This window comes from Salvelinus fontinalis, chromosome 29, assembly GCF_029448725.1.
Source record: "Salvelinus fontinalis isolate EN_2023a chromosome 29, ASM2944872v1, whole genome shotgun sequence".
NCBI lineage: Eukaryota > Metazoa > Chordata > Actinopteri > Salmoniformes > Salmonidae > Salvelinus > Salvelinus fontinalis.
The window spans coordinates 24,760,811-24,781,335 of record NC_074693.1 but is presented as its reverse complement, the minus strand read 5'-3'; the positions used below and the strand labels follow the sequence as shown (position 1 = coordinate 24,781,335).

Sequence of the window (20,525 nt, the reverse complement as noted above, 5' to 3'; positions counted from 1 at the left end):
TCCCTTACAGATAGTTGTATGTGTGGGTTACAGAGATGAGGTAGTTATTCAAAAAGTACGTTAAACACTATTATTGCACACAGAGTGCAACTTATTAAGTGACTAGTTAAGCAAATGTTTTACTTTTATTTAGGCTTGCCATAGCAAAGGGGTTGAATACTTATTGACTCAAGACATATCAGCTTTTTATTTATTTGTAAAAATGGCAACAAAAAAATATGAAAAATCCACTTTGACATTATGCGGTACTGTGTGTAGGCCAGTAACTAAAAACAATTCAGGCTGTATGAGCGAGATGTGGAAAAAGTCAAAGGGTGTGAATACTTTCTGAAGGACTGTAAATACACTGTATGACATGGGTGTAATGTACAAACGGTACATGTCTTTTACAGCCACATACAGGTAGCTGCCAAAACAATGGAAACACTTGAGAAACAAGAAACAAAGAAGGTGCTTCCACACAGGTGTGGTTCCTTAATTAAGCAATTAGCATCCCATCATGCTTAGGGTCATGTCTAAAAATGCTGTGCAGGCCATTATTTAGGCTACCATGGCTATGCCCCAATAGGATGACAATGACCCCATCCACAGGGCACGAGTGGTCACAATGGTTTGATGAGCATGAAAACGATGTAAGCCATATGCCATGGCCGTCTCAGTCACCAGATCTTAACCAAAGAGAACATTTGTGGGAGATTATGGAGCGTCGCCTGAGACAGCGATGTCCGTCACCAACAACAAAACATGCAATTTTTCAAGGAAGAATGGTGTCACATCCCACCAATATAATTCCAGATACTTGTAGAATCTACACTACATGACCAAAGGTATGTGGACACCTGCTCGTCGAAGCTGGTCGAACATCTCATTCCAAAATCATGGCATTAAATATGGTGTTGGTCCCCGTTTCGCTGCTATAACAGCCTCCAGTCTTCTGGGAAGGAACATTGCTGCGTGGACTTGCTTCCATTCAGCCACAAGAGCATTAATGAGGTCAGGTACTGATGTTGAGCGATTAGGCCTGGCTCGCAGTCGGCGTTCCAATTCATCCCAAAGGTGTTTGATGGGGTTGAGGTCAGGGCTCTGTGCAGGCCAGTCAAGTACTTCCACATTGATCTCGTAAAAAAATGTCTGTATGGACCTCGCTTTGTGCATGGGGCATTGTCATGCTGAAACAGGAAAGGGCTTTCCCCAAACTGTTGCCGCAAAGTAGGAACCACAGAATCGTCTAGAATATCATTGTATGCTGTAGTGTTAAGATTTTCCTTGACTGGAACTAAGGGGCCTAGCCTGAACCATGAAAAACAGCCCCAGACCATTATTCCTCCTCCATCAAACTTCAGTTGGCACTATGCATTGGGGCAGGTAATGTTCTCCTGGCATCCGCCAAACCCAGATTCGTCTGTTAGACCGCCAGATGATGAAGCGGGATTCATCACCCCAGAGAACGTGTTTCCACCGCTCCAGAGTCCAATCGCGGCGAGCTTTACACAACTCCAGCTGACACTTGGCATTGCGCATGGTGATCATAGGCTTGTGTGTGGCTGCTCAGCCATGGAAACCCATTTCATTAAGCTCCTGACGAACAGTTATTGTGCTGACGTTGCTTCCAGAGGCAGATTGGAACTGGGTAGTGAGTGTTGCAAACGAGGACAGACGATTTTTACGCGCTTCAGCCCGTGGCGGTCCCGTTCTGTGAGCTTGTGTGGCCTTCCACTTTACGGCTGAGCCTATATCTAACGAACTGACTTGTTGGAAAGGTGGCATCCTATGACAGTGCCACGTTGAAATACACAGCGCGCTTCAGTAAGGTCTTTCTACCACCAATCTTTGTCTATGGAGAGTGCCTGGCTGTTTTCTCGATTTTACACACCTGTCCGCTACGGATGTGGTTGAACTAGCCGAATCCACTCATTTGAAGGGATGTCCACATACTTTTGTATATATTGTGTATGCCAAGGTGCATTGAAGCCGTTCTGTCTCAACACCCTATCAAGACACTTTATATTAGTGCTTAACTTATTTTGGCTGTTACCTGTACATACATACCATTCAGTTTGTCAGAGTGGAAATGGAGTGACACTGATGTTTGAGCTCCTCTCTGGAGAGAACTATTTAAATTGGGCAAAATCATGGGACAAAATGTATATATATAAAAAAATATATTAAAAAAAACTTTGAACACCTGTATTTGATGGCTCAATGAGAGCCATACAAGAGACTCCTGGATTAAGTTTTGATCAAAGTTGAGACGAGGTGAAATGGGAAGGCGACGATTGGGTGATGTCTTGTTAAAAATGTCAAAAATCTGAAATGGGGCAGATTAGGATTATTCCGATGAAGCCCCTTTATCTTAGATTGATCAATCTTCTGCCAGCCCATCCCAATATTGCTTATCGCAGTCTTAAGATAGGGGCTGACACTGTTTCGGTGATATAGGCTACATCTGGCCCTTAGGCTCATCTGCCTATGATTTTAACTTGATTTATTAGGATCCATCTGATAGGTCACCATAAAATCATAGGTCTATATTATATTTCGGGAGAGAGAAACTAATTTCTTCAGGGGTAGTTTTGTATGGACTTTCCTTAAATTGTGTCCTAGGTTACGTGTGTGTGTGTGTGTGTGTGTGTGTGTGTGTGTGTGTGTGTGTGTGTGTGTGTGTGTGTGTGTGTGTGTAAGCAAAGGCCAGACGGGGTCGAAGAGTGTTGTTACCATGTCAACCCTGTGTTACCATGTCAACCCTGTGTTACCATGTCAACCCTGTGTCCATTTCTACCCGTTACACATCACAGTAAGGACAGAGGGTGAGAGGCAGATCTGTTAATAGCACTATTGTTGTTGTGAGTGTGGATACCCAGTAATCGCCCACATTGCTCTCCTCCTGGTACACAGCTATATATTTTGAGTGCCGGCGAGGGGAAGTTTCCATAACAGCCGTAGTCAGGGATGCTGGTGCATCTATTAGAATCCATGGCAACCGGTAAATTGGGCGCTGCCTCACGTTTATTTTCTAGGAGACGAAAGCTACCCTCTCTCTAAAACCAACACCTATAGGAGGGCTAACCATTGATCAACTACTACAAGCAGCAATTCACAAATACGTCCGGTATTTGTTTAAAACGCGTGCTCGGTTTTAATAGTGCTAATAATAGGTCAAGTCCAGTCAAAATGTCCCACTGAGGAGACCAGGGGGTCTGTTGATCTTCAAAAAATGTAAAATAATCAGGTTTGATGAACACTACAGATACATATATAATTTAAGAGTAGGAACATGGAGAGGTGGTCAGAGAGCATGGCTGAGTGCTGTTCCACCACAGCTCCTATGACCAGCTCTTTTCCATGAAGTAGAGTGGGAGGAGTTCACTGTGTGGAACACAGTCTGGCCTTTCTCCCTCCTCTCAGCATATGAATGAGCTGCTCAGTGCCAAACTTGGCACAGGAACCAGGAAGAGGGAAAGCCACTAAATTCAACCCATTTAGAAGACTGGTTTGTATTCCTCTGCAGTATAAATTACCACATTAAGACTACAAGCTGCACACCGTTCATTTACCATTATGATCAAGAAAATAAAAAAAAGAATGGAAATTTTAAAAAGAATGAGTCTTTATTTGGTCTCAGTTAAAAGGATGCACTCCAGCATCTCCAAGGAGACTTATTTAAAATGTTGCCGTAAGAAGGAAATGTCTGCGGTAAAAGTCTAAGTGCATTTAGCAAAGTACAGCTGTACTGACAGTAAAACTAGAGGAACCAAAGGTGTGACGCCTGTCACGGGGGGAGGGGGGTTGAGCAAACAATACTTGCGCAATATTAGTGCATTCCTTGGTCTATGTCGTCACTGGAACGGGATAGGGTTCCTGCATCCTAGCAAGTGTGTACAGGGCCGGGCTGAGCAGTCCCTTTGATGTTAATCAACCCAGCTTCTTCAAACACTTAGCAATTTCCATTCCAATCCCCACCTCCTTCTCCCTCTTATAGTCTTTCCAACACAATGCCTCTGGGACAGATCTCTACTCAAGATTTGTCGCCGCCATTCATAAAACTGCAAGCGGCATGTGTTGAAGGACGGGCGGGTTAACGCCTCTTAACCATAGTCCATGAACAAACAATAGGACAGGTCTTTGCAAATAATACAAGCGAATGGTTGATTGAGACGCACACCGGCCTGTTTTTACTATCACGTTCATAAACCTGGCTCACGCAGTGTTCCCAGTCCACTCACCTGTGAAGAGGAAGAAGATGAGCACCATGATGGAGGTGTAGCCGAAGTAGAGGATGGTGCTGGCGGCTCCTACGATCTGCAGCTTGGAGAAGAAGTAGTGGACGGCGTAGACGAACAGGTAGACGGCCGTGAAGCCGCTGGTCAGGAAGGAGCGCCACCACCAGTGATAGTCCTACAGGAAACACAAGGTTACGCTACAGACATTCTGGATCTGAAAGAGTTATTACGTTTGCTATTATGGTTGAAGCAGGTACCCTGGTAAATGTTTCACGGTGTTTCCTAGTACACCATCGTCCACATTACCGGGGCGGCACGTAGCCTAGTGGTTAGCGCGTTGGTCTAGTAACCGAAAGGTTGCAAGATCGAATCCCCGAGCTGACAAGGTAAAGAATCTGTTGTTCTGCCCCTGAACAAGGCAGTTAACCCACTGTTCCTAGGACGTCATTGACAATAAGAATTTGTTCTTAACTGACTTGCCTAGTTAAATAAAGGTAAAATAAAAAATTACATGAATGTACACCTACAGGTTTCAGTAGGCCTTTATTCTGAAAGAAGGCACTGAATAGTATGGATTCCTCTCACCTCTGCACACAAGTGGAAGTAGCATAGCAGGACGGTAGCCTCAGAGCAGGTGATGAGGAGGATGATGAAGACCAGGAAGAGGAAACCAAACATGTAGTACATCTGGTGAGACCTGGAACAGAAGATAAAAACATTACATCAACCAATGAAGTTGGTCAAACAAGTCTCCGAGCAGGCGAGTCGCTTCTACCAGAAAGATCAGCAACAGACAGACGGTCAGACAGGTGACAGGACACACAACTGCATTACAGTTGTTTTATATAATAGAAATAGCTTCCTACCAGATGCTATTGAGGATGAAGAAGAGCTGGATGAAGATGCAGCCGAAGGGCAGGATGCCCCCCATGACGATGCCGGGGACAGGCTTGGTGAAGAACGACTGTTCTGGGATTTGTCTGGGGATCTGGTTGGTTCTCACCGGCTGCTCAATGGCCTGTAGAATGGAGCAAGAGAGAGGGGTGGCAACTCATCAAGAAATGGAAAGTTGTACGCCATATTAGAAAGGGCTGGCTGTTAAAGTGGACAAAATATCAGGACCCGTATTCATAATCCATCTCAAAGTAGTTGTGTTGATCTAGGGTCAGTTTTGCCATTTAAATCATAATGAACAAGATTCCATGGACAAGGGGTAGGGGATCTGATTTGAGACTCACAGGTTTCTTGAAGCCGAAGTAAGCACCGATGAAGGTGAGGGGCACGGAGATACCAAACCACAGAGCTAAGATGGCCACCAGCGTGCCGAAGGCGATGGCAGCCGACGAGCCTTCCACCCACAGGATCAAGTTCATCAGGAAGAAGTCTGCAAACACAATCCTGGGGAAGGGAGAGACAGATGTGAAGCCTCTGTACAGATCTCCCTGTTAAGGAGAATATCAAATGAATGAAGCTTTGGATGTTACAGTATATACAGCGAACAGCTGACCTACCCTGGACACAACAGTGCTGTCAACAGGACATTGGTCTTCCATTTCTCACCACCGAAAGCTGAGGACATATGGGGAAATAAGGGTTAAAATCATAAGCTATAAACTGGGCATACAGAATACAGACTATTGAGGCAGAAATACATATCTAACTGAATGGTTGGAGGGAATATCATACTGTCCCGATCACTGTAGCCCTGGAATGACGATCTGTTTTGCATTCATATCATTCCCTTCTCACACTCAATCTTATTAAATTAATTTACAGGTGGTTCGTTGATGAGTATGTAAAATGGGGCTTACTCTTGTAGAGGCGTGCTGACACGTATCCTGCAGGGGTGCCCAGCAGAACCCACAGCACCACAGAACAGGTCATCAGAGCACCTCGGTTAGCTGGAGACAGGAACCCCAGGCAGGCCAGGACTAGAGACGAGACACGAGATGGTTGAGCTAACGTAGACTAATGTGATTAGCATGAGGTTGTAAGTAACAAAAAAAATCCCAAGACAGACATATCTGATATGGGCAGAAAGATTAAATTCTTGTTAATCTAACTGCACTGTCCAATTTACAGTAGCTATTACAGGGAAAGAATACCATGCTAATGCTTGAAGAGAGTTCACAATTATGAATTTGAAAATGTATTAACAAACCAATTAGGCACATTTGGACAGTCTTGATATCACATTTTTAACGGATATGCAATGGTTCATTGGATCAGTCTAAAACTTTCCACATACACTGCTGCCATCTTGTGGCCACATTCTAAATTGAGCCTGGGCTGGAATAATACATTATGGCCTTTCTCTTAAATTTCAAAAATGGTACAGAAAAATATATTTGACCAGATCTAATGTGTTATATTCCCTTTCAAATTGTATCAAGAATATGCATATCCTTGCTTCAGGCAGTTAGTTTTGGGTATGTCATTTTAGGCAACATTTTTAAAGAAAGGGTCAGATCCTTAAGAGGGTTTTAAAGCATCTGAGGAAGAGTTACTTACAGAGGGTGATGAAGGTCATGATGAAGATTTGGGTTCCCTGGCCGAGGAACACAGAAAGCAGCATGCCCTTCCTGGGAGGCCTAAACACATCCCCGTGCACCTGCTTCCACCCAGACTCCTCCTGGGCATCCTCCTGTTGGGTTAGAGTGCACCACAACCAATCAGACCCAATGGAATGGTCAAAGGTATGCATATTCAAATTGCTTCGTTACGGATCAGCCAATCACCAAGAGTGACTCATTAGCCCATCTTCCAGCTCGTCTAACACTTGCTAGTGTAGCAAAAACCACATGATCACGTTAGCCAATGGCTGTAAAATATGGTATAGACAAGAACTCAGTTTAGCCCAATAGCAGAGGTGGTTAAGATTTTTGTTTTTGTTTTATTCAAAGGACTGTTCAGCTGTAAATGATGGCCTGCACTACACCACATTTTAAAAGGTTTACAAGTTATGACACTTCAAGCGGTAGCTCCCAGAAATCACACCAACAATCCCCAATTTGTGCTCAAATGGCTTTCGATAAGCTTACATAAAATATGGATTTTCCTTGTTTTGGTGGAGCCTTTATCATGTCTTCCTGTGAATATGAAATGTTACAACAAAGGTTTCATGCTTGTGGTTCGGCAACATACAGAACATCAATGACTTTTGGCAGATGGATCCTCTGCCACGTCCATTTGCCCCATTCACTCATGACAGATTCCTTTGCGTACAATGGAACACAACTGAATAATCCAGTTCTGTTTCGCTGCATGTAACTTGGTTTCATTCGATCCTATAGTTTGACGGTCAGAGAAGTGAGATGGTGAGTGTCTCAAAGAGCCTCTGTGTGTGTTTCTTTACCTGGTCCACCTGGTTGTACCTGGCGATGTCCTTGTGCAGGGTCCTCAGCATTATCATAGCCACCATGCCAGACAGGAAGAGCACGATGACCAGGGAGTTCATGATGCTGGAAAGAACACAAGCCATGCGCCATTAACATGACAGCAGAAGAGCACCACATACTAATCTACTGTATAACTGCACTGGAATGGGAATATTTAACATGACTAAAGTTCCTATTACATTTAGAGTGATCAACATACTGTTTAGCATATTTGGAGTTTGTTAGACATGATTTCCAGTGTTCCATTTGTGACATTTAAGGTGCAGGTTGATGGTCACTAGACTAGATGCTGTATGTTATGGATTAAACTCATATCTGTTGATAGTGATTGACTGGAAACAACATCACTGCCTTTTGGTTTTGACTTCATACAAGTCTCTCAGGCTGGTGTTTACAGAACAGTTGTCTGCTGATTAGGATATAAGGAAGGGCCTTCTCAGAGGCCTGTTAGAGATTTTATTTACTTCTGTGCTGTAAGTCCCTTATCAGGGCTGAGTGTTGCGAGACCTAGCGTACCCGAGACCAAGCGTACCCGAGACCTAGCGTACCCGAGACCTAGCGTACCCGAGACCTAGCGTACCCGAGACCTAGCGTACCTGAACCACTGGATGTTGGTGTGAGGCATGGAGACCAAAATGTAGTCCCATCTAGAGGCCCACTTGATGTCATTGTTTTCCTGTGAATTAAGAAATGATTATTTGAGAAAGAGGATACTTTAATGCTTGTATGAACTATGCTGTTGACCAAACACATGGTGTACTTGTATGTGTAAAACAAATACTTTGTGGTTAACTGTTCTAATGTACCTCGAAGCTGACAGAGTAGGTGTAGGTGATTTTCACATCACTGTTAAACTCTCCAGGAACCTCCATGGGAGGGCCTTCACATGTCGGTTTGTCAGCATCAGCATTGTTGATACTGTCAATCACACAAACATACATAAGACCACTAGCTACAACACAAAACCATTTCAAAAAGTATTATAAAGTTGTGGGCTTTCCAGTGCCTCATATGAAACTCTGCTTTTCTATACCAGATGCGCGCTGCGGTGCAAAAAAAGTATGAGTTTTGGCCTCCTCTGGTGAAATGTGGAAATGACACTAATCAACAATAAAATAAAACAACCGTACGTGGCAAACGGTTGTTCATCGAGTATAGAACAGTGCATATTCATGGCCACCTATGGAAGCACCAGCGACAGGATGTTCAAGTGCGGCTAATGAAAATGGAATAGATCTGCTCATACATCACCTGATTTACACGCCATCTGGCCATCTGAAATTCTTACCTCTTGGGCTCCAGTGTAGCAGCCACCAGGCGAGCTCCTCTCCACCCCTCCCCCTCCCCATTGTGGTAGGTCAATTTGATGTCCACATGGTTGAAGATGTAAAATGTGTTCTTCTTGTTGAAATCGGACTGAAAAGAGAAAAGATTCCAGTCAATTACCCCATATTACATAGTGCATACTAAACAATCATATTCAAAGCAGGTTATCATTAGAGCTATTATAAAAACAGCTCACTGACTCACCCTACTCATGGTCCAACCTAATGATGTTGTTACTACTGAATATTACCATTTCACAACACAGCCTGCCCTGAACTAGAATTGGCATAGCTACAATCTCTGGTGTTATCAGATAGATATTGGGCAACCATCCTGTGTGTGAGATATTGTAAAAGTATGGCTCACATTGATGACACAGGCATCTTTAGCGCGCCCTTCGGCGGTGACGAGGCAGCCAATGGGGAATCCAGGATTGCAGTATTTCTGACTGTCTTCCACATCATAGCACCAAGTGACTGGCATGTTGTCAACAATCCTGAAAACAAAGACACATTTGGTTAAACCCAATTAAAAAACACTCAAACTGGAAAAGCCCTGCAAGTGATTTGGTTGACAAAAATCTGTCCTACTATGCCTGGGGATAAGCAGACCCATTTTCTGTAGAATTACCTAGAAGTATCTCAACCTATTCATGAGGAGAATGATTAGCTCACCAATGGTGCTGGTAGTTCAACTGCATTCCTCTCTTGAGGAAGTCCAGCATGTTCTTATCCTCGGTTTTACTCTTCTCATAGGTTTTGGTGCACAATTTCTTGCATTTCTCATCTTTTTTGAAAAGGAACTGAGGGAAAGTGAAGAATAAAAACTCTTGAAACTGCCATAAAGTAACACATTAATGGGTATAACAGGAAGAACAGTGCAGCTTGAATAGCCGGTCTTGCCTGGAGTGATTGAGCAACACAAAACAATGGAATCCAATACCTGAAAAGCTGGGCCCAGAGAACCTTTAGATTAATTAAAGTCTGGTGGTACATGCCAGACTATCAATGAAACCTGTGATGACAAAGGTGCCCTACCTTGTATGGTGACGTTTCAATTCTCTCACCAAATAGCACCTGGCCCAGGTTCTCAGACGGTCTCCTCTCGTTGTCATCTTTGCAGAAGTCAAAGCTGTGAAAAAAATTTGTTGACAATGAATGTGCAATGATCTAACAAAAGTAAGATACGGTAGAGACAGAGGTCAGAACTGCTGCCAAAAAATAAAATTAAATAATGAACAAATATATACTCAAACTATTATCTATGACTCCAAAACTAACTAAAATAAAAACAGTCATGAATTATGTTCAGTTTTAGTTTTTTTTCCTTCTAAACTGTGTGCAGTTTGGTGTTTTGAGGCTTTGGGGGGGGGGGGGTTATTCCACCATTTCGGGGCCTTTTAATAAGTGTGATTTATTTTGTTTAAATATATACATTTGATATCACCTACTTTTAACATTCTGTCGAAGAGCACATGCTCAACTGCATTAAAAAAAAATCCCATCAAGTGGTTAAACTTTTTTTTTAAATAAAAAATTTAAAAGAACATGTATAATAAAGGCTAGTAGCCTAAGTGCCTATTAAGAACCAAATAAAATAACAGGGTTGACGATTACATCTTCAACATCAGCCATAATTCCCCTTGGAAGCTTATTGTGTGGAACAGTGAGTGGCAATGGAATGTTAAGCTTCATAAAAATTGTTAAAACATTCTGTGGGTAACAGGGGAAACTGTTATGCTCGACCCGCTTAGTTTTCCACCACAAAAATGGCAAAAAAAAGAAAAAGAGTAGCACCTGTTTTCACACAATAATTGTACTATTATCTGTTAAATTTATTTTGAAAAAAATATTTAAACCAAATTAAATGAACAGTTCAGTTCACGTAACAGGGTTGACCTTAAAATGAGGGACAAACGTAAATGAATCTGTAATCAAATGAAATAAATAATTATCTTTAGGAATGACTGTCAAAGCAACAAAATAACTAGGGCTTACAATGATGGTGTAAACTTGGAGAAATGTTTGGTTTATATGGGTTAAAATCTTCCTAGAATTCACAGAGTGCAATGAAGGACAAGTCAAAATGCTAAATTTTGGCACTTTAGCAAGTCTTTATCCATATTAAAAATCAAATTTACTAAATTCTCCATGTGGTCATTTTTTAAATGGCACTTCTTTTAACAAAAACAGGCTTTTATAAATCAATATTGGTGTACAATTTCTACTTAAAATATCAAATAGGGATGCAAAAAGCACTCTTCTCGTGGAACGGCACATTTAGGGGTTAAGCTACTGAATCTAGCCGGTAAATGCTGCCAGGAGATTATGTTTCAAATAGAACAAATAGTTTGTGAATCACCATCACTGGCTAATGGGAAAATGTGTCTAGGTAGCTAACTTGATTCTTTTTTAAGGGGTAGATCAGCTTAAATATTGCAGATAGATTGTGGCTTCCAATGTACAGTGGGGCAAAAAAGTATTTAGTCAGCCACCAATTGTGCAAGTTCTCCCACTTAAAAAGATGAGAGGCCTGTAATTGTCATCATAGGTACACTTCAACTATGACAGACAAAATGAGAGAAAAAAAAATCCAGAAAATCACATTGTAGGATTTTTTTATGAATTTATTTGCAAATTATGGTGGAAAATAAGTATTTGGTCAATAACAGAAGTTTATCTCAATACTTTGTTATATACCCTTTGTTGGCAATGACAGAGGTCAAACGTTTTCTGTAAGTCTTCACAAGGTTTTCACACACTGTTGCTGGTATTTTGGCCCATTCCTCCCATGCAGATCTCCTCTAGAGCAGTGATGTTTTGGGGCTGTTGCTGTGCAACACGGACTTTCAACTCCCTCCAAAGATTTTCTATGGGGTTGAGATCTGGAGACTAGCTAGGCCACTCCAGGACCTTGAAATGCGTCTTACGAAGCCACTCCTTCGTTGCCCGGGCGGTGTGTTTGGGATCATTGTCATGCTGAAAGACCAAGCCACGTTTCATCTTCAATGCCCTTGCTGATGGAAGGAGGTTTTCATTCAAAATCTCGATACATGGCCCCATTCATTCTGTCCTTTACACAGATCAGTCGTCCTGGTCCCTTTGCAGAAAAACAGCCCCAAAGCATGATGTTTCCACCCCAATGCTTCACAGTAGGTATGGTGTTCTTTGGATGCAACTCAGCATTCTTTGTCCTCCAAACAACGAGTTGAGTTTTTACCAAAAAGTTGTATTTTGGTTTCATCTGACATTCTCCCAATCTTCTTCTGGATCATCCAAATGCTCTCTAGCAAACTTCAGATGGGCCTGGACATGTACTGGTTTAAGCAGGGGGACACGTCTGGCACTGCAGGATTTGAGTCCCTGGCGGCGTAGTGTGTTACTGATGGTAGGCTTTGTTACTTTGGTCCCAGCTCTCTGCAGGTCATTCACTAGGTCCCCCCCGTGTGGTTCTGGGATTTTTGCTCACCGTTCTTGTGATCATTTTGACCCCAAGGGGTGAGATCTTGCGTGGAGCCCCAGATCGAGGGAGATTATCATTGGTCTTGTATGTCTTCCATTTCCTAATAACTGCTCCCACAGTTGATTTCTTCAAACCAAGCTGCTTACCTATTGCAGATTTAGTCTTCCCAGCCTGGTGCAGGTCTACAATTTTGTTTCTGGTGTCCTTTGACAGCTCTTTGGTCTTGGCCATAGTGGAGTTTGGAGTGTGACTGTTTGAGGTTGTGGTCAGGTGTCTTTTATACTGATAACAAGTTCAAACAGGTGCCATTAATACAGGTAATGAGTGGAGGACAGAGGAGCCTCTTAAAGAAGAAGTTACAGGTCTGTGAGAGCCAGAAATCTTGCTTGTTTGTAGGTGACCAAATACTTATTTTCCACCATAATTTGCAAATAAATTCATAAAAAATCCTACAATGTGATTTTCTGGATTTTTTTCCCTCATTTTGTCTGTCATAGTTGAAGTGTACCTATGATGAAAATTACAGACCTCTCATCTTTTTAAGTGGGAGAACTTGCTCAATTGGTGACTGACTAAATACTTTTTTGCCCCACTGTAATGGTCTGCTTCATTTCCAATCCCCCATACACACTTTTTACAAAACAATATAAAACGATACCAATTCAAAAGTTTGGACACACCTACTCATTCCAGAGTTTCTTTATTTTTACTACATTGTAGAATAATAGTGAAGACATCAAAACTATGAAATAACACGTGTAATCATGTTGTAACCAAATTAGTGTTAAATCAAAATATATTTTATATTTGAGATTCTTCAAAGTAGCCACCCTTTGCCTTGATGACAGCTTCACACACTCTTGGATTCTATCAACCAGCTTCATGAGGTAATCACCTGGAATAAATGTCAATTAACAGGTGTGCCTTGTTTGAAGTAAATATATGGAATTTCTTTCCTTCCTAATACATTTGAGCCAATCAGTTGTCTTGTGACAAGGTAGGGGTGGTATACAGAAGATAGGGCTATTTGGTAAAAGATCAAGTCCATATTATGGCACAAAGAGCTCATATAAGCAAAGAGAAATGACAGTCCATCATTACTAGACATGAAGGTCAGTCAATACGGAACATTTCAAGAACTTTGAAAGTTTCTTCAAGTGTAGTCGCAAAAACCATCAAGCTCTATGATGAAACTGGATCTCATGAGGACCACCACAGGAAAGGAAGACCCAGAGTTACCTCTGCTGCAGAGGATAAGTTCATTAGAGTTACCAGCCTCAGAAATTGCAGCCCAAATAAATTCTTCAGAGTTCAAGTAACAGACACATCTCAACATCAACTGTTCAGGGGAGACTGCTTGAGTCAGGCCTTCATGGTCAAATTGCTACAAAGAAACCACTACTAAAGGACACCAATAAGAAGAAGAGATCTGCTTGGGCCAAGAAACAAGAGCAATGGACATGAGACCGACTCCATTTAAGATGTTTATATTTGATTATACCTTTGTAATGCTTTTTGTGACGCGGATCATAATTACAGTGTCAGGTTGCGTGATCCTCGTAATATTATGTGGAAAATACAACTAATGAGACGAGGAATAAAATGTATATCACACTCGCACAAATGAGACCAGTTATTTTTCCTATTTGCATTTACATTTATTTCACTAGCAAATGAACTGCTGGCACTTATTGTTTCAAGCTAACGTTACCTTAGTGTTTACCTTTCCAAAACACAGTCGAAAATGGATTTGTCCATGTGTTTACGTACAGCTGACAGTCGGCAAACTCAGCATCACAACAAACAGGAGGGGCAGACACGGGGTAGCAACGTCCAATAATGATGTATTAATCTCCATGTCATCAAGGCAAAGGGTGGCTACTTTTAAGAATATCAAATAAAAATATATATTTTGATTTGTTTAACACTTTTTTGGTTGCTACATGATTCCATGTGTGTTATTTCATAGTTTTGATTCTACAATGTAGAAAATAGTAAAATAAAGAAAAACCCTTGAATGAGTAGGTGTCCAAACTTTTGACTGGTACTGTATATAGACACAAATACACACTGCATTCAGAAAGAATTCACACCCCTTGACTTTTCTACATTTTGTTATGTTACAGCCTTATTTTAAAATGGGTTAAATAGTCCCCCCCCCCCCCCCCTCTACACACAATGCCCCATAATGACAAAGCAAAAATCAGTTAAGAAATGTTAACACATTAACTAAAAATTCAAAACTGAAATATAACATTTTCATAACTATTCAGACCCTTTCATTAGTACTTTGTTGAGGCACCTTTGGCAGCAGTTACAGCCTCAAGTCGTCTTGGGTTAGACGCTACAAGCTTGGCACACCTGTATTTGAGGAGATTCTCCCATTCTTCTCTGCAGATCCTCTTTAGCTCTGTCAGGTTGAATGGGGAACGTTGCTGCACAGCTATCTTTAGGTCTCTCCAGAGATGTTTGATCAGGTTCAAGTCCGGGCTCTGGCTGAGCCACTCAAGGATTGTCCCGAAGCCACTCCTGTTGTTGTCCTGTTGGAAGGTGAACCTTTGCCCCAGTCTGAGGACCTGAGCACTCTGGAGCAGGTTTTCATCAAGGATCTCTCTGTACTTTGTGCCGTTCATCTTTCCCTCGATCCCGACTAGTCTCCCAGTCCCTGCCGCCGAAAAATATCCTCACAGCATGATGCTGCCACCACCGTGCTTCACCGTAGGGATGGTGCCAGGTTTCCTCCAGACGTGACATTTGGCATTCATGCCAAAGAGTTCAATATTGGTTTCATCAGACCAGAGAATCATGTTTCTCATTGTCAGACTCCTTTATGCCTTTTAGCAAACTCCAAGCGGGCTGTCATTTTCCTTTTACTAAGGAGTGGCTTCCGTCTGGCCACTCTACCATAAAGGCCTGATTGGTGGAGTGCTGCAGAGATATGAGTACCTTCAAGAAGGACAACCATCTCCACAGAGGAACTCTGGAGCTCTGTCAGAGTGACCATCGGGCCACATCCCTGACCAAGGCCATTCTCCCCAATTGCTCAGTTTAGTCGGATGGCCAGCTCTTGGAAGAGTCTTGGTGGTTCCAAACTTCTTCCATTTAAGAATGATGGAGGCCACTGTGTTCTTGGGGACCTTCAATGCTGCAGACATTTTTTTGTACTCTTCCCAAGATCTATGCCTCGACACACCCCTCTCTCGGAGCTCTATTGACAATTCCTTCGACCTCATGGCTTGGTTTTTGCTCTGTCATGCACTGTCAAATCTGGGACCTTATCTAGATAGGCGTGTGCCTTTCCAAATCATGTTCAATCAATTTAATTTACCACAGGTGGACTCCAATCAAGCTGTAGATACATCTCAAAGATCATCAATGGGAAACAGGATGCACCTGAGCTCAATTTCGAGACTCATAGCAAAGGGTCTGAATACTTATGTAAATAACGCATTTCTGTTTTTAAAAACCTATTTTCATTTTTGTCATTATGGGGTATTGTGTGTAGATCGATGAGGGAAAATTTGTATTTAATCCATTTTAGAATAAGCCTGTAACGTAACAATATTTTGAAAACGTCAAGGGGACTACTTTCCAAATGCACTGTATGCCTTAATTTCAACAACAAAAAATGTAGACTCTTCACTTTCAATTGACAACAAATTTGACATGCTCTTATGAACAGGAAATTACCTCCCATGCATGCTTTCGGACACTAACACAAACTAAATAATCTAAAAATGAAATATGTGTATACAACTGAACTAAATAACAACTAGCCAATCAAGTCTGAAAACTGAAACTAAACAGAATTTCAAATAAAAATCAAAGATCTAATAGAAATAAAAACTAAAACACAAACCTATAATAAACCTTGGCTACTACTTACACGTCATATTCATAGGGCAGAACTGATTCCACTGAGTCCAAGCGATTCACAAACAGCTGGATGAGAGTCTAAGGAAGGAGAGAGATGGTCATACAGGCATGTTGCCTAAGAAATCTGTGCGATACCACTTACTGGTATACAGTCAAAGCACTGCCCAAACCTGGAAGATTCATTTACAAGCAAAAGTGTTGAATAAAATTATAATTTGCATTTACTCCAACGATTGTCCATGGGGTTGATCCTTAAAATTATCCAACATTTTGACAAAATATTTACCCAACTTTTTTGAGCGACGACGGTGCAGAAGTTGCGATTTAGATCACCTGGCACATGCACTAAACCTTGCAAACACCTGCATGACTACGGTTAGTATGCATGCATCGGTCACGTTGATAAACTATTATTTAATCACATTATAAGAGCAGCAAAACGCACAAGGCAGCAAGCAGGCTACGCGCGAATGTTCTGTCCATAATGCAATTAGCGGGAAAACACCTTTGTCAAAGGGTGCACATGCAAGCGGATGTGACAGAAAATATCAGTTAGGAATGTAGAAAGAGGGGAGATCTAATATGCAACTACTAACATGGGTTACTATTATGACAGATGCTACGAATATACTGTACACCCGCATGTAATTTAGGTCATGAACACACAGAGGCCTGTGTTTTGAAGTCAGTTTAATAATACAACAAGAACTGAATGGTGTAGGGAATCATTGTACCATCTAAATTAGAGGTCGATGGCCGACCTCTTTATTTAACTAGGCAAGTCAGATAAGAACACATTCTTATTTTCAATGACGGCCTAGGAACAACGAGGCAGAACGACAGATTTTTAACCTTGTCAGCTCGGGGGATCCAATCTTGCAACCTTACAGTTAACTAGTCCAATGCTCTAACACCTGATTACATTGCACTCCACGAGGAGCCTGCCTGTTACGCAAATGCAGTAAGCTAAGGTAAATTGCTAGCTAACATTCAACTTATCTTATAAAAAACAATCAATCAATGACTGTCATTGCTCCAATGTGTACTTGACCATAAACATCAATGCCTTTCTTAAAATCAATACACAAGTATATATTTTTAAACCTGCATATTTAGCTAAAAGAAATCCAGGTTAGCAGGCAATATTAACCAGGTGAAATTGTGTAATTTCTCTTGCGTTCATTGCACGCAGAGTCAGGGTATATGCAACAGTTTGGGCCGCCTGGCTCTTTGCGAACTAATTTGCCAGAATTTTACGTAATTATGACACCATTGAAGGTTGTGCAATGTAACAGGAATATTTAGACTCATGGATGCCACCCGTTAGATAAAATACGGAACGGAATAAACGTTTTGTTTTTCGAGGTGACAGTTTCCGGATTAGTCAAAGGTATATGGTTTAGAGAGAAATAGTCGACGTGTTATAATTCCTGTAATAACTTGCGGCTGTACTTGAAAGGGGTTCCTTCGTTATTTTACCGTTCATGTCTTCCATAGAGAATGTCTTGATCTACTTCAAATAAGGTCTGTGTTTCGTGCAGGCTTAAACCGCCTCGACGTTTTGATACCAGTGTAAATCTCACTAGGATAAGGTAACGTTTGTGAACATATTTTCATAAATCCACTCTACAAAAAAATGTATCTTCGCTTATATTTAGCCAATATTGATCAGTTACCTTGTCCTATGGATATCTACACAGTTATAAAATTGGCACGGTGATGTAAGCCTACACGAAACACAGACCTTATTTTAAGTGAATCTAAAAATATCCTATGGAATAAATGAAGGAAGCGCTTTTCAGATTTTGCTAGAAGGTGTCATGGGAATTATGACTCGAACTTTGGTTGTCAATTCTTACCATGCCCATTATTAAAATAGGATTTCCTGCATATAGAAATTAAAGTTTTTGTTTTCAACATTCCTCACAGGTAACTTAAACTCTATTTTTATTCAAACAGTTGATAGTATTTGTCTCCTAAGCAGACTCTTCCGTATCATTGTCAATTCAGAGCTGTGTGCGTGTGTGTGTATTTATGTATTATATAAAGTTAAAATAAAAGTGTTCATTGTTCATTCAGTATTGTTGCAATTGTCATTACAAAAATGTGTGTGTGTGTATGATATATATATATATATGGGGGATGTTTTTTTTTTTTTTTAAATAAATCGGCCGATTAATCGGTATCGGCTTTTTTTGTCCTCCAATAATCGGTATCGGCATTGAAAAATCATAATCGGTCGACCTCTAATCTAAATAACTGTGAAATATATTTTCAGTAACAACAAATATCATTTTTTACAGCTGTTTGAAACTGGTGGACGAAAACGAAAGTTACTTTCGGTTTTAGTCCACCATTTCGAACAGTGGTTTTGGCGAATATTATGGCCAATCACAACACGTACCACTATTAGCACCAGATATATTATGGACATTTTAAGAAATACATTTACATTTACATTTAAGTCATTTAGCAGACGCTCTTATCCAGAGCGACTTACAAATTGGTGCATTCACCTTATGACATCCAGTGGAACAGCCACTTTACAATAGTGCATCTAGATCATTTTAAGGGGGGGGGGGGCAGAAGGATTGCTTTATCCTAGGTATTCCTTGAAGAGGTGGGGTTTCAGGTGTCTCCGGAAGGTGGTGATTGACTCCGCTGTCCTGGCGTCGTGAGGGAGTTTGTTCCACCATTGGGGTGCCAGAGCAGCGAACAGTTTTGACTGGGCTGAGCGGGAACTGTACTTCCTCAGTGGTAGGGAGGCGAGCAGGCCAGAGGTGGATGAACGCAAATAGCAATGCAAAAATAGAACAAAAATGCGTAGCACCTTTAAGTACATTACTGTGATTGTTTTTAAACAAAATGGTAAAAAATTGCTTCTTAGTTAAAGCAATTTCTCAAGCAAGAATTTTGCTAGGACTATCTGGGAGTGGTCTGAGTGGTGGGGGAAAACTGATAATTAGCTGTTATTGCCAGAGGTTAGGAACAGCTCTTACTCACACTAAAAGAGCATTATCATTTTCACAATATTAGTCCAACCTCAGTGTGGAGATAAACACAAGTAATCACGTTTCTGACTGCACTGGGCCTTTAACACGCTTATTTCGCTGTACGGTTTTGGAAACAAAATTAACTTATCTTTCATATCAGCCAGAAATAATTTGATGAAAACTAAAGGTTAAATTACTACACACCCTTTACAGGGATTAGGGTTCCCACATGGTCATACCTCCATGTTACAGTTCTTGTTTAATTAAGGAAGACAGAGAGGCGACCGCCTGTGTTAATTAGCCATCTAGCATGTCCACCTGTTCCCTTAGAATAATTGAGAAGGGAGTGTAGTTCGTCGGCTGGATGTAAAAAGCCATATTGATCTGTTCAAACCTGCTACAGTAAGTGTATATATTTTTACTTTTCAGATTCCCAGAGAAAATATAAGTTCCATATGTTTCGAAAACGGTATCGCAAGTGGTGATTGGCGTTTCTAAACGTTTAAACGGTATCGGGATTGTAGTTAACATGGTCATACCGGTAAGCAGTGCTTATAACTGAGAACCTTGCTTGGGTTCTCAAGAGCAAATGTTTTGTGATCTTATCTAGCCAGCCGTGACGCACAAGTTGCAGACTAGCTAATGTCAACCACTTCAAATCAAGACTAATCAGATAGCAAGCTAGCAACAACTGGTAACGTTACGCTAAGGTTTGATAGTTTAGCTAGTGAATAGCTTTGGTAGCTAGTGCAGCAGTATCTGTCACTTGACTAGCATGCAGCTAGCTAAATAACGTTAGGAACTAACCCCGTAACTAGCTAGCCTTTCGGAAGGAAATAAACTACAAGCAAATGTAACATTAAACGTCAATTTGATGCACAATCTAGTTAGTTTACAGCGAAATAACCACGTGGGACAATGTCAGTCCGTAAAAAAGACCAAATGTGTAAATTTACCTGACAATCATCGCCTCCTTTACCATCTTCACAAAAACTCACTGGGGCTAAACCCGGAAGGTAGAATCCTGAACAAGTACTAAAGGCAACTAACGTGAACACAAGTACAAATTCGGTGTCTATCCGCGTCTTCATTGTCCCGGTTTTGTTTCTAATTTCAATTCACTTGATATGTAGCTAGTTCCGTTTTTGTTTCTGCGAGGAAAAATAACGTTAGCTAGCCAGCTTGTCAGCCAGTTGAGCTTAGATAATTAGCTAGCGTCCAACGCTTCTTCTTCAATGTGATGTATGGTG

At 41.3% G+C, this 20,525-nt stretch overlaps 1 protein-coding gene across 1 annotated transcript in view; it reads right to left on the bottom strand.

The window, feature by feature from the left end:
* LOC129827680 (transmembrane 9 superfamily member 2-like) overlaps positions 1-20,525 on the bottom strand; it is a 24,957-nt gene extending 4,432 nt beyond the window's left edge. Inside the window, exons 1-16 of the mRNA XM_055888738.1 lie at positions 20,232-20,525; positions 16,293-16,360; positions 9,982-10,075; positions 9,619-9,746; positions 9,311-9,440; positions 8,907-9,034; positions 8,425-8,536; positions 8,215-8,294; positions 7,576-7,681; positions 6,732-6,864; positions 6,032-6,151; positions 5,732-5,789; positions 5,459-5,618; positions 5,087-5,238; positions 4,806-4,917; positions 4,224-4,395 (exon numbers count right to left, since the gene is read on the bottom strand). Coding sequence (XP_055744713.1) covers positions 4,224-4,395; positions 4,806-4,917; positions 5,087-5,238; positions 5,459-5,618; positions 5,732-5,789; positions 6,032-6,151; positions 6,732-6,864; positions 7,576-7,681; positions 8,215-8,294; positions 8,425-8,536; positions 8,907-9,034; positions 9,311-9,440; positions 9,619-9,746; positions 9,982-10,075; positions 16,293-16,360; positions 20,232-20,366 — 1,888 coding nt within the window. The 5' untranslated portion in view covers positions 20,367-20,525. The remainder of the gene's footprint in view (positions 1-4,223; positions 4,396-4,805; positions 4,918-5,086; positions 5,239-5,458; positions 5,619-5,731; positions 5,790-6,031; positions 6,152-6,731; positions 6,865-7,575; positions 7,682-8,214; positions 8,295-8,424; positions 8,537-8,906; positions 9,035-9,310; positions 9,441-9,618; positions 9,747-9,981; positions 10,076-16,292; positions 16,361-20,231) is intronic.